This window comes from Phocoena sinus, chromosome 11 (assembly GCF_008692025.1).
Source record: "Phocoena sinus isolate mPhoSin1 chromosome 11, mPhoSin1.pri, whole genome shotgun sequence".
In the NCBI taxonomy this organism is placed as follows: domain Eukaryota; kingdom Metazoa; phylum Chordata; class Mammalia; order Artiodactyla; family Phocoenidae; genus Phocoena; species Phocoena sinus.
This window is the reverse complement of record NC_045773.1, coordinates 7,121,671-7,135,497: the sequence shown is the minus strand read 5'-3', so window position 1 is coordinate 7,135,497 and position 13,827 is coordinate 7,121,671. Positions and strand designations below refer to the sequence as shown.

The following is a 13,827-nucleotide window of genomic DNA, read 5'->3' as shown; positions in this document are numbered from 1 at the left end:
AGCAGGGTCCTGCCAGCTCCTCACCCCCCGACCAATCCCGGCCAGCGGGCTGTGGGTCCCCTTCCTGTCCGCGCACTGTCCCTCCTTCCTCCTCTGCCCTGTCCACGCCTTATCCTTAGCTACCTTTTTTAGTCTTTGGCTCTTCGGTACTCTTGTTTTCAGCCTGTTTTCCCTGTACACAGACCTAGAGTCGGACCTGAGTGTGAACCCCAGTTGTGCCACTTACTACCTGGGTGACCTTGGGTAATGTGATTAACCTTGAGTCTCCCGGTGTCGATTCTGCTGCCTTACAAAGAGGATGAGTCCAGATGCCCAGCGTGGGAGCTGCACGCAGTGTTGGCTCCCCCCCATTTTCCTGAGGCATCTTTCTCACCCTCCTGAGGCTGCCTCTTTTCTGGGCATCTTGTGCATTCTTCTTTTGTTCCTCCCTCTCAGCTGCTCCTCTCCCCTTCTAAATCTCTTCGTTTGAGCACTTATTGCATCCGCCAGGACTGCAGAGCTCATAAGCCTGTTCCTCAGAGGCCTCCATGAACTCTGTCAGAGGTGGTGACTTTGGCACTGAAATCCGCACGTAAAGCCCCTTTGCAGCCTCTCATTTTGAGATTTGCTGGAGCTGGCTCTCCAGTACCTGCTGACCCCCATGCTGTCTCCCCGTCTCCAGAGCAGGCCAGATTCCACCTTCAGAGACTGGGCAGGGGATGCGGCTGAGCCCAGTGGATTCTGGACTCAAACCCTGGCCACGTCTCAACATAAACAAGAGGGTCTTCTCAGCTGGGAGGGTTGGCAGGATGTGGGCTTTTCTCTTAGCCCTCCCTTCCTCCCCGCACACACTCAAAACTCTGATACTTTAAAAACATGCAAAAAGCTGGGGCCTGTTAAACAGCTCCGTATCCCTCCTTTGCCTTTGAGGCTCTCAGAACACATTAGCATATTAAAGACTAAAAAATCTGTGGTGAAGACACCTATTTAATTTTATGTAACAGGGACTTCCATGGCTGTCCAGTGGTTAGGACTCTGTGCTCAGGACTCCATGCTTTCACTGCCAAGGGCCCAGGTTCAATCCCTGGTCAGGGAAGTAAAATCCCACAAGCTGTGCGGGGGCGGCCCCCCAAAAAAGTTATGTGACAAAGTTTTCATACTGGCCTGACCTAGGCGCCCTCCCTCCTTTTTTATTTTTTGAGGACCTCTTACGGGGCTCTGGGATACCCTGTGGGTATTTTTCCAAGTGAGGGGTTGATGGACCACACCTTGCAGAATCAACTGCAGAGACTATGCATTGTGTGCACTTCACAGAGGCCCGTTGACCAGGGCACTGGCTGGAAGGGAGAAGAGAGAATTTGCTCACGGAGCTGGGGATGTGGATGCAGGGTCAGAGCTCAGGAGCCTCCTCCGGCTTTGCCCGCCTCAGACTTCGTCCTGCCCCTTACAGTTTCTGAACAGTGCAGGCTGCGGGCCAGGCAGTGGCTGCCCCTCAGCCCTGGTTCTCCTGAGCCACTGTTTCCGGGTATTTCTTCTACAAAATCTGATCTCTTGCCCTTGCATTGTGTTCCTGCTGTGTCCATTAATCTTCTTGCCCCGAAATTCTCTCCCAGCTGTCCTTCCCTGTTAGCCTCTCTCCCTGGGGTTCTTAGGAGAGGCTGAGAGGGAGAAGCAGCTGTTCTCTTCCTCCTTTTCAGTAGCTTGAGAACATGTGTGTTCAGTTTGAAGATGGTTTGAAACATCACTGGCTTACCCTCTTGCGTTCTCAGGAAGGAAACGCCCTTCCTTCCTTGCCCCAGCCCAGGCACACCTGCCCGACCTCCTAAGCCTTCTCTACCGCCCGTACTGTTTCTACACCAGAATATCCAGCAGGGTCCCCAAAGCAGGGCTGCTGTCCATCAGGGGTTGACCAGGGTCACTGGTTGCCCTCTCCTGGGAGTTCTGCCACCTAGATTCTTCTCCCTGGAGACTGCTATCTTCTCATGTGTGCTGCTTTTTGGTCTCTCAGATTTTCTTCTTCTGCTTCAATTTTTTGAAGCATATCATCTCTGAGGAATTCTCTGCTCTGAAGATACAGAGGTAAGGAGAGACCTGCTCTCACTGGGAGCAAGGTGCTCTGGGAAGGGCCGCGCTAGGGCGGTGGGGGTCTTGCTCGCTGCCTTATCCCTGCCCTGCTTCCCTGCATGCTTGGCAGGCTGGCTTCCTGTCCCTGCCTTCCCTCTGAGGGCAGGTAGGGGTACCTGGGGAGGGCCAGCGGCTGAAGAGGCTCATCTTGTGACCAGGAGAGCAGGGCTCGTTGATGCAGGGAAAAGGCAGCCCAAGGATAGGGGGACTCCCAGCTCCCCATGCCACCGCCATGGCAGAAGCTTCTCCTGCCTGAGCTGATGGCTTCCTTCCCTGTGCTGCTGCAGAGGGGTGTCTACACAGCCCACCGCAGAGCAGAGTCTGCTTCCAGCCTGGCAAACACAGGGGTCTTGCTTGGTAATTGCTTTAGGACCCCTGTGAGAGTAGGTGTCTTTGCTTGCTTTCCAAGTCCAAGCTTTCCAAATCCAAGCTCCTAGTGTGCTGGACCAGACTTGAACTCTGAGGGCCACACTGACAGGGAGGCGGCAGGCTTTGCTGGCCTCTCAGAAGTGGGCCTGGCCTTTCTGCAACAGTTTAGGTAGGACCTGTGTCCATGAGTTTCCAGTGAGTTGGAGCTTCTTTCCCAGGTGGACAGCATTCAGGGGACGTGGGAGACCTCAGCCCAATCTGGAATTCACTGTCCTGGCTTCTGTTTATAGGAGGAAGAGTTTGCCAGCCCGGGATGCAGGCTTCACTGTGGAAGATATCTGTATGCTGAGTGAGTCATGGGCCCCAGCAGATTTCCTCTGTATATCTTTCTGACTATAGACCACATAGGGACTGCTTGTTCTAGAAACTTCTGTGTGGAAGAGGTGGGGGACCCCTAGCAGGAGAAGATATTGTGCTGATTGATGGCACTGGCTTCTTTCAGGACAGAAGGATCGTGGCAGCACCACCAGCCTTGGCAGTGACTTCTCTCTGGTCATGGAGAGCTCCCCAGGAGCCGCCGGGAGCTTCACCTATGAGACCGTGGAGCTGGTCCCTGCAGGAGCACAGACTCAGGCAGCTTGGTGAGGGCCAGGCTGGAACTAAGCTTGCTAATAGCTGTGAGCCATGGCTCCAGCTCCAGGGAGCCCCAGGAACAAAGGGGCCCCCGACAGTAGGCCTGAGAGCTGAGCTCCATGCCCTGCTGTCTCTACTGGGCCTCAGAGGCCAGCCATCTGGTTGGTGGGGGGCACTGCAGGATGAAGGAGGAAGCTGCAGGGCTGGGAAGACAGGGTCGGGTGAGGGGGGCGCTGGTGTTAAAGGGACTTCCTGGGGGTGCTCCCTTGTATCATTTGCCTGGGAGGTGGGGGGCCAGCTTAGAAAAAGAAAAAAGGGGTGAGTACAAAATAATGATTGGGAATTGGGAGCTTGTTGAGGGTCAGCTCCTTTGAGAATCAGATGACCTTCCCCGTGGGCAAAGGGCTCAATATTTTTTATAACATTAGCAGGGAAGGTCAGTTAGTAAAGTATTAGTTAAGAATCTGCTTTCCAGCATGTGCACTGAGGCCAGCAGGCCAGTTTTGTTCAGACATAACATTCCCTCTGTGAAGACGCAGCTCTCGCTGCCCGTGGCTGAGCCCAAGGGAGTGCTGAAGTATGCCCACTCCCATGTGGCATTTTTCCAGTGCAAGTAAAAAGTGGGCCCTGAGATTTAGTACAGGTGGTCAGAGGGTTTACCTGAGGTGGCGCCTTAGCCAGCAGCCCTATCTTTCCATTGCAGGAGGAAGAGCCACTCATCCTCTCCACAGAGTGTGCTCTGGAACCGGCCGCAACCCTCAGAGGACCGCCTGCCCTCCCACCAGGCACTGGTGGAAGCCAAGTCCTCCAGCTCCTCGTCCTCGAACCATTCTGACAACTTTTTCAGGCTGGGTAGCAGTCCCCTGGAGGTCCCCAAGCCCAGGTGAGGACCTCCAAAGTCCTAATGGTGGGGTGGCTAGCCCTTCCCTGTTAATAAGGCTAGAAAGTGGGGTTCCAGGGCATGCGGCCTGGCAGGCAGTGTACCCAGGAGGCCAGAGGGGATCGACAAGCTTGCAGGCTCACGCACTGTTTGGAGGATGCGTTAATGTTTGGATACAGAGCAGGAGCTGGTTCGCAGAGGGGTTTGAGACTCCCCCTTCCCGGAGCCCTGGCGGATGGGTATCTAGAAGGTATAGTAGTTGTGATGTCATGGGCAGGGAGTTGGGGCTGCCCCTCCCTCTTGCCTTTGCCAGGTCTCAGCCCCCCTGTGGACCTCACATTCTGATTAAAGAGATGGCGCTAGATCCTCCGAGGTGCTTCTGGCTCTCCCGTTCCTCCACTGAAGAGGACAGACGGTAGGGAGCTAGGCTAGATGTGTGCAGCTGGGGCAACCCTCGCTGGCCTGCACATCTGGAAAGGGAGCAGCTCAGCCAGGATGGACAGGTGTGGCTGGAGTGTGCTGCAGAACTGATGTTTCCTTGGTGAGGTTAAAGCTGAGCACTGGCCAGGGGCTTAGGACTGAGGGATGGCCTGGCATTTGGGGGAGGCATTTCCTCGCTGACCCCATAACACTCCTTCCATGTCATACAGCCAGGGAAGGAGGCCTGTGAATTACTTTGTTTTCTAAGGCCTTGAGAATGTCTGGCCCTTCTGAAGAGAACAAAGAAATGTGTGACTTAAGAGGTCCTTAATAAATTCCAGGGAGAAAAGACATTTAGCAGAAAGATCGTGAGCATTGAAGTCCACTCTAGATTCAAGCCCAGCTCTGTTGGATACTGCTCCAGAATTTCAGGTCTTTCCTTGTGGCAGGCATGTTACCAAGGAGGAAACTGAACCCAAAGGTCACAAGCTTATTACAAAGAAAACCCTGAAACTTTGGGAACTCTCCTCCCATCACCGTCCTCTGGTTTTTCCTTTCTGGGCAAAAGCAAGCAATGGAGGAAGGTGGGGACGAGCACCCTCCCCACATAGGCTGAGCGGAGGAGCTCTAGGTGAGTGGAGCTGCACTGTCCAGAGGGGTCCCGTGTGCTCACCTCTGAAGGTGAGCCCTTCAACTCGGAGCACTGCCATGTCCGTCAGCGCTGTAGCTGAGTCTGTTAAATAAAGGCCACAACCCCTCTGTCCCCACGGGTTTGGTGGAGGCAGCTGAACGGAGAGGGTGCCGAGCACATAAGCCCACGTGCCGTGCTCATCCGCATCCTCTGTGCCACCCCGCTTGTCTCTGCAGCTTTCCTCAGGGCCCCTGTGGGCCTGCTGTGGCATTGTATGACCCTTCCTCTTCTGGGCCGGAGCTCTTGCTCATCGTCCCTGCCTCCTTTTCTCCTGTGCAACATCGCTGGACAACTGGGAAGGAAACCAGAAGATTCCTCCTGTCCCCTGGGTCCTCCCTGGTCTTAACTGTCCAGCTGTTGGGGGCTCCCCCACTGAGGCAGCACCCCATCATACACTGTAGCTTTTCATCATATTCCCTTCTTCCTGACAAAAGATCCTAGTTCCGATCTCGTGGTCACTTCCCTCGATCTCGCCACTGGTTATCTGCCTGCACTGGGGGCTCAGATGCTTATGGCTGGTCCAGGATGGTCCAGGAGGCTGAGGAGGATTGGGGGTGTCCTCCTGATCTCACGGCCCTGTGAGCTGGGGCCTGGTGAAGGAGGCTGGAATAAATGGGCCAAAATGGGGCGCCTTGGAAAGGCGTGAGGTGGACTGCTGTGAGGTGTTTGATGGCTCTGCTGGTTTATTCTGGGAGTGCCTGCTTGTAGCCAGGCTGGGCTGGCCAGGTGACAAGGTTCTGGATTGGCTGCTTGTTTGCCAGAGGATTTGAAAGACTAGTTTATTCAGATTTGGAGCGTTCTAATTATAATTACATATTTCCATTAACATTAAAATTAATTTAGTCTCTCTTATCTTAAAGTGCCTGAGGGATTCTGTCATTAGCTTTCCTGCTTCTCTTAGGTAACAACAGCCAATTAGCTTTTTAGTGCAGCAAAGGGAACTGTGTGGAAAGAAACCCTTTAGTAAGCTATCTGTGACGGCCGAAATTCCCCTTACAGTGTGAATTCTCTGGGTTTCCTATGCTCCACATTCCCAGGTTCTACAAGAATATCTCTTTCAAGGTAGGACTTCCCTGTGAAAAGAATTGGTGAAGCTTTGTTCAAAGCTAAGAACTGTGTCAGATTCAGAAGAAAGTTCTGTGGGGGGCTGGCTCTTATCCAGCCCCAACCCCGTACCCTTCACTGGCAAGACTGGTGGCCCTTTTACATCATTAGCTGCTACTGCAGCAGCTTCTAATTGAGTTGCGTTTCTGGACCATTGTTAAATCTCTCATCACCTGTAGGGCTGGGGGCTGGGAAGAGGCAGGAGCAGTGCTCACATGCCTCTCCGAGCCTTGGTCAGTAAAGTGCCCCGCACCGTGTGTAGTCTTGGTCTCTGCTCCAGAGTCAGACGTCTTTAGGGATGGGGGTTGCTAGCATAGCAGTGTTGTGCCTGAGGAGGGATGGTGCTACCACTGAGCCCAGCTGGAAGCCAAGCTGCCTGAAGAGCACATGAACTTGGCTGAGGGACATCCAGCGGCCTGGTTGCTTAGCTAAGTGACAACATAGGTGCCAACTCTGCTGCCCAGATAGCTGCTCTTTCCCCATCCTTCACCACCTACTAACTGCTTGTTATGAGCAATGAGCTCTGTCCCCGGCTATGTTTAATGAGGCAGAGAAACCGGATTGCTTTCTGTAACACATAGGGTTCCTGTCTTAACGTTTGATGTGTTCTCCCGTGGGGCCACAGCTTCAGACCAGAGATGAGCGGTGAGAAGCCTAAAGGCATTGCCAGCTTGAGACCCATAAGAGAAAACTTAGAGCCCCAAAAGACTTCTCCTTGGGCTGCTGCAGGAAAGCAGAGGTCCCTGGTTCACACAAACACACACACCCGCACAAACAGACACACTGACACACACATACCCCAATGCCTGAAGTCCAGGCTGAGGGAAACTGATGACTTCAAATGTGATGAATCTTGTCCTAGCCGTTTTTGAAGTCACTTGTTCCGAGGAGTCAGGCCCTTGTTGAACCGAAGGATTCTTCCCTAAGGCCCCATTCCTGGAGGCGTTCACTTGGGCAGAGGCTGTGGGACCATCACCTGGAGGCTTGGTAGTGGTGGGGGGTAGGTACAAATTAGGTGACATTCAAGCTCTCTGAAAGGCTAGGATTCTGGGTCTTGGCTCAAATGTTCGTTCCCTGCATGACTTCAGACATGTCACTTGATAGCTTTGGGTTTCTTTTTTCTCATCAGAGGCTTAAATGGGCAACTAACTGCCCAGGTCCTTCCTAGCTGTGAACCTTCAAGCCCTCTCTGTGAGCTGTCAGATCAGGTGCTTTTAGATGCAAGTAACAGAAAATCCGTCTCAAAAGAGTTTAAACAATAAAGGAAAACGGTTGGTTTACGTTGGAAAAATGCAGCCTTCAGGCACAGCTTCCTCAAGGTTCCAACTCCGTTTCCCTATGGTTCTTTCTCCTTGCCTCTTTCTACATGCTAGCTTTGTCTTCTGGCCAGCTTCCCTAATGCTGGCTAGCTACTCCATGTGCTTCCTTTCTCACATCCAGGGACCACGTGAAGGCCTCTTTTCCAACCATAGATCAGAAACTCCGTGCTTTATTCCAGTTGGAAGTTGGAAGTGTCCATCCCCGAGCCAATCCCTGAGGCCTCCACCATCTCTTATCAGGAAGGAAGATGGGTGTACTATGCGGCTAGCATGGGTTTTGGTCAGACTGGGTTTCAATCCCAGCTTTGCCACTTCTAGCTGTGTGACTTGGAAAAAACACTTCCCTTCTGAGCTCAGTCTTTTTTATCCCGTCTTTAAAGTGGGAGTAATGATCCTGGTCTCCATAAGTTTGGGTTTAAGTGAGATAATGGAGCAAAATACCTGGCACATAGTAATACTCATCCTTTCCATGAGTACTGGAAATGCTCAGTAAACTGTAGTTGTGGTTAAGACCCCTCCTTATCAGTCTCATTTCTGAAGGACTATGGGCTGTGTCAGGGCACTGGGCAGCTAGGTAAAAGGCCAGATCAGGTACCTCAGGCCAGATCCCTTTCTCCTCGCCTCAGCTGTGTGGCTTGGGCCAGCTCTGCTTGTGTGGGTACTCCTGTACCCCCTTCCAAAAGGACCAGCTAAAACACACTTGCCTGAGCTGGCCCACAGCAGGGGTCTGGCAGGTGTGGGGCAGGGTGGGGCCATTTAGCTCTGTTGGTGCTGTGAACAGCGGCTTAGGCCATACCCATCTAAGGGAGTGAAATGTTGCCAAGAAGCCAGCCTCCTGGGCAGAGGTCTGGGCCCTGGGGATGTGGATAGATGACCTTGGAAGCACTGTCAGCTCCACAGTTGTCCAGTTTGAGGGCGGCTTGGCCCCGTGTGCCCTCCAGTCCTGTAGATAGATCGGTGGAGGTAGATGCTGTGTTTGCACTCGAGTAAGGGTATAGGGCAGAAGAGCATGGGGTTTTATTAAGGCTGGTTGCGTTACCTGTGTACTGAGGCTAACCTGAAAGTTTTCCTTCCTTCTTTCACTCGGCAGGTGCAGGTGCTTCCTTCTCGTGACTGTTCCCTGTCATCTTTAGGTGCCCCCTCTAGCCAGCTACTCCAGATGTGCACTTACGAGGACCTCTTTGCTTAGCACAGCCCCTTGCTCTCAAACCCAGGAACGCAACGGTTGCTTTGCAACCCTTTCCTTGACAAAAGCCTCAAATACGGAGATTCATTAGGAGCCTGTGTGCTTACTCTTGAAAAAGATGCAAAAGATGGTTGGCTGCTTGCTGAGATTCCTTTGTGACCCCTGGGATCATGCGCCCTGTTGCTGTCTGTGCTGCCTACTCCATACTACAGCTGTCCCCGGGCTGCTTCAAGCATGGCTCTTGCCTGGGGGTGCTACCTGCTGCACACGGGAAGTACAGGCAAGGGACTAGCCTAGGAGACCAAGAGCCCGTGCTGGGAACCTCTCTGTAACCATATTCCATCTGTCATTTTCCCATTGGAAGTGTGAGTCTCTGATAGCCCTGGGGAGTGGGGTTAGGAGCATAAGAAACCCCCATGTTCCCTGCCCCATAAGTCCCTCATCCTACCCAGCCTCCTCTACTTCACATTACTTTCATTCCCTCAACACCCTGCTGTTTAGCAATGATTTTCCCGAAAACTGGAAAAGAAACTCTGCCTTACCTTAAAGTTGGAGCAAGAGGTGAGATGTGTGGAGCCAGGCTGCCCTCGAGGGGTTGCCTTGACTGAAGACTCCGGCACGACCCAGGGGAAGCGCAGGGCCGGCAGCCGCACGGTGGCGTGTAGCTTGCTCTTGCACGTAGGCAGCCGTCTCTGATTTACCGACAGTTAAGGACCACCAGAGATACAGTGTCTGGCCTGAACCCTACCAAGTTTCTCCACGTAGGAAGAAGGAAGCCCTGCTTTGTCAGTCACTAGGGCTTCCACCAGGTAGCAGACCATGACCTGTCCTCATCCCCAGTGCTGCTGTCATACACCTTCCAGAGCAGAGCAGGAGCAATGAATATGGCAAGTCTCTATGTTGCAGGGTGGGTCCAATTCATGGCGGCTTTAACGTAGAAAGCTAGCTGTTTTCCTTGGTCTCAAGGTGGTTCTGTTGTACAGCAAATCTGTAATCAATCTTGGCTTTAAAAATCTATTCTTGCACTCCGTAGCCGTGGAACCTTGGGTGAGTGTCCTTACCTGTCTGGGCTGCCATTTTCCTTCCTCTAAGAAGGAGATGAGGGCTTCCCTGGTGGCACAGTGGTTGGGAGTCCACCTGCTGATGCAGGGAACACAGGTTCGTTCCCCGGTCTGGGAGGATCCCACACGCTGTGGAGTGGCTGGGCCTGTGAGTCATGGCCGCTGAGCCTGCGCGTCTGGAGACTGTGCTCTGCAACGGGAGAGGCCACAACAGTGAGAAGCCTGCGTACCGCAAAAAAAAAGAAAAAAAGAAAAAAAAAGAAAAGGAGATGATTTATGATCAGCAGAGATGCATTGCTGGCCAGAGCTGCACTCAGCTTGGCAACTACTTGAGGATAAGGCTGGCCTGGGGACCCATGGGGACTGTCACCTCAGTCTAGGAGCCCTTGACTCCAGCTAACTGGGTGGGCCAAGGTCAATTAATTTTTCAGTATCCCACCCCCTGTACCACTCTTCATGCTTCTGCTCTGTTTCTGGGTCCCTACAGGAGCACCTTCTGCTATTCTTGAATTAAAGAACAAAGGGTCAAGCATCAAAGATGATGCACCTCTGGGGATTGGGACCTGGGGTAGCTGATGGAAGGGCCTTGTTTGATGTTTCCCTATCTCCTCCCTTCCTCCCCCACCAGCTGGGCTACTGTCCAGAGACAGCAGAGAAGGCTGGGCTGTGAGTGGGGAGGTGGTGGTAGATTCCCAATACAGCTTTCCTCTCCCCGCACCCCCCAAACTTCTGCTTGAAAAAGGCCTGATGAAGTTGTCAAGTTGGCTGCCTGATTCATTCCTTCCTCCTGGGCATAGCCAGTGAGTTTGCTGGGTTGATGCTTGTGAATACGAACTTTGGCTCCTGGAAGGTGCTGCAGAGGAAGAGGGCAGGGCTCAGGGCTCCCGTCACCTTCCTCTTCCATCTAGGTCACCGCCCGCACCGTCCCCAAGAGGCTTGTTCTCCCATCTCTAACATAGGACCTCAGTGGTCTGGGTTCTGCACTGCCACCCTGCATGCCAGGGAGTGTGGGGTGATCCTGCCTCCCTGGTTCCTGGGGCATTCAGCCTTGCTCCCCTCCTTTTGGTGCTGTTGAGATTTGACTTGCTTTGTCAACCAGAGCAGGCATGCCCTGATCCCAGGCTTTGGTTGCTGGCTCACCTTTGTCACCATGCTTTGCTCTTGTTCTTTTGCTCCTGTAAGTCTTTGCATGATGCGTTGTCCTCACAGCTGAGCCTGCCTTATGGTCTTTTTTTTTTTTAAATAAATTTATTTTATTTTATTTATTTACTTTTGGCTGCATTGGGTCTTTGTTGCTGTGCGCAGGCTTTCTCTAGTTGCGGCGAGCGGGGGCTACTCTTCATTGCGGTGCTCGGGCTTCTTATTGCAGTGGCCTCTCTCGCTGCGGAGCACAGGCCCCAGGCATGCAGGCCCAGCAGCTGTGGCTCGTGGGCTCCAGAGCTCAGGCTCAGCAGCTGCGGTGCATGGGCCCAGCTGCTCCGTGGCATGTGGGATCCTCCCAGACCAGGGCTCGAACCCGTGTCCCCTGCATTGGCAGGCAGATTCTTAACCACTGCGCCACCAGGGAAGTCCCTGCCTTGTGGTTTTTACTCTTCTTTCTTGGTCATAACCTGTCCAGCTGTTTTTGTACTTTTGGAGAAAATGGTTGACTTTACAGCTGCTCTACCAACAGACCCTTGTGGCCCGGTCCCAGGGCCACCGTAGCCTCCCCGCCCCACTCCTCCAGGGCCTCCCCTGTCAGGCATATGACTGACTACATCATCTCCCCTCTCTCTCCTCTCTGCCCCAGATCAGTGGACCATCCCCTGCCCGGATCCTCTCTCTCCACAGACTTTGGCAGCTGGCAGATGGTAACAGGCTGTGGCAGTATTCAGGAACGGGCTGTCCTGCACACAGACTCCTCTCTCCCTTTCAGCTTCCCGGATGAGCTCCCTAACAATTGTCTGTAAGTGTCTTGCTTGAGAAGACAGGATGCCCCGCCCCCACCCCACCCCGCCCGGCCCGCCCGTATCAAAAGCTGGTGAGCCACTGAGTGCTGGCTAGGAATGAGGCAGCAGCAGGCCCCAGGGAGCTGGCCTGGGCTCCCTGCCCCTCCCGAGTGTCTCAGTTAAGTATACCTCACTGCTCCTGGACCCTGAGGTATGAAGGGGGCCTGATGGACTGCTCAGAAAGTGCGTTGGAGTGTGTTCACTCTCCCCGGCCTCTAAAGCCCATCCATGGGTCTCTTGGGGCACACACCCTTAGGGAAAGCTGGCTGGACTCTAGCTATAAAAGATTCTATTTCTGTCCAAGGCTTTGCCTGACATGAGAACCCTTTGAAAGCAGAACAGTGGAGTAGTGAAAGTAGGTGTATGGTGGAGACCAGAGCCAGAACGGGTTAGCCCGAGGGCTGTGCTCCCAAGCAGAACCGAGGGTTCCTTGCTGTCCCCTCCCCCCTTTTGTCATCTGCTTTTGTCTCTGGTCAGGAAAGAAAAGTGGACAGGGATGCCCATCCAAAGCCCAAGCCTGTAAAATCCTCTCCCTCCAAAGCTCCAATGCTGGACTTGCAGTTCTAGCAGAGCAGCTGCCTCTCTGGCTGCCGCCTGCCCCCTGCCTGCGCTGCTGTTCCACGGATGTCAGGCGGGGAGAGCCTCCGGTGGCCTGGGGAGCAGGATCTGCTTCTAGTCTGTGGCTGCCTAAGGGCCTTCACCTCCCCACCGGGTGCTGGGTGTTCATCACCACCACCAGAATCCAGTTCATACCCTCCAGGGCTGACAGGTTGGAGGCAAGTTGCCCTTGGGAGTTGAGAAGGATTCCTGCTGAGGGCAAGCAGGGGCCAGACCTTGGGATTCCTAGATGGTGCTCACAGGCCCTGGCCCCGCAGCTAGGGAGTAGCCCAAGGACTTTAGAGGCCACTAGGGCCTGGTACAGCCTTCTCTATAGCCAGACCCTTAAGTCAGAAACAAGATCTCTTAGATTTTTGAGGATTAAAGAAATAGTTGTCTGCACCTTTCTGTAGGCTCTTCCTACTTCAGCCAGAGAGCCTAAGAGCTACCTCTGGAGGAAGCAGACATCTCTGCCCCTGCTTTAATAGCACCCCTCACTTACCTGGTATTAGCCACTGAAACGGGCAGCTCTAGCCCCAGATCCTACAATTTATGCCTTGAGTAGCTCTCTGTGCTCCCAGCCAACCCTCAGGTTAGGGGTGGTTCCCAGAGGAGGGCTAGGTTCTCCGTGATCCCATGGCCTCCAACATTGCAGGATGGGCCTAGGGTCAGGGTTGATTCCTGGTGAGGTCACATAGTATGTGGGTTCACTGCTTTGGCTTTGGTGTCAGAGAAATTTAATCCAAATCCTAGCTGTTATGTTTACTAGCTCTGGGGACTTCCCTGGCGGTCCAGTGGTTAAGACTCTGCACTTCCACTTCAGGGGGGTACGGGTTCGATCCCTGGTTGGGGAACTAAGATCCTGCATGCTGCATGGCCAAAAAAAAAAAAAAACCAATATGTTTACCAGCTCTGTCTTGGGATATCAGCCTTGACTTCTCTAGCCTGCTAGCTCATCTCTTGAGAGGGAATGGCACTATGGTAGCTCCAGTCTCTGCCTGCCATATGTCCTCAAGCGGATCACATACTCTCTCTGGGCTCCAGTTATCTTGTTTCTAAATAAGTTGTGATCTCTCCCCTTTCTGCCTCCTAAAAATAGGGGGCAATGAGAATGCATACATACGGACCTTTAGATATTCCCTGTGAATATGAACTACTATCTCTATTTCTCCTGGTTATATGCTCTCAGGAAAAGCTAAAGAAGCACACATGGTCTCCAGCCTATGTAAAACCTAATTAGGAAGTAAAGAAAATCTGGGGCCACGTATCTCCCCCACATGCCAAGAGAGACTTCGGAGTTGTTCACGGTATTGCAGGAATCCAGTGTCAGCCCCATTTTCTTAGTGCTGCTGCTAGAGCTATTTGACTTTCCTTCGCCCTACAACCTGTTTCTGCTGCTGCTGCTGCTTCTCTCTCTCACTCTCACTCTCTCACTCTCTCACACACACACCCCACTCCCACCAATCTGTTTTCCCT

At 53.2% G+C, this 13,827-nt stretch overlaps 1 protein-coding gene across 10 annotated transcripts in view; it reads left to right on the top strand.

Moving 5' to 3' along the window:
• The window catches only part of MTMR14 (myotubularin related protein 14), a 43,280-nt gene that overhangs the window by 28,075 nt on the left and 1,378 nt on the right, over positions 1 to 13,827 (top strand). For 4 of the 10 annotated variants that reach the window (XM_032647422.1, XM_032647421.1, XM_032647428.1 and 1 more), the window contains 5 exons: positions 1,988 to 2,058; positions 2,763 to 2,821; positions 2,975 to 3,113; positions 3,809 to 3,988; positions 11,556 to 11,711. In XM_032647422.1, the coding sequence (XP_032503313.1) occupies positions 1,988 to 2,058; positions 2,763 to 2,821; positions 2,975 to 3,113; positions 3,809 to 3,988; positions 11,556 to 11,711 (605 nt within the window). The remainder of the gene's footprint in view (positions 1 to 1,987; positions 2,059 to 2,762; positions 2,822 to 2,974; positions 3,114 to 3,808; positions 3,989 to 11,555; positions 11,712 to 13,827) is intronic. The other 6 variants (XM_032647425.1, XM_032647424.1, XM_032647423.1 and 3 more) reach the window with 5 other exon arrangements.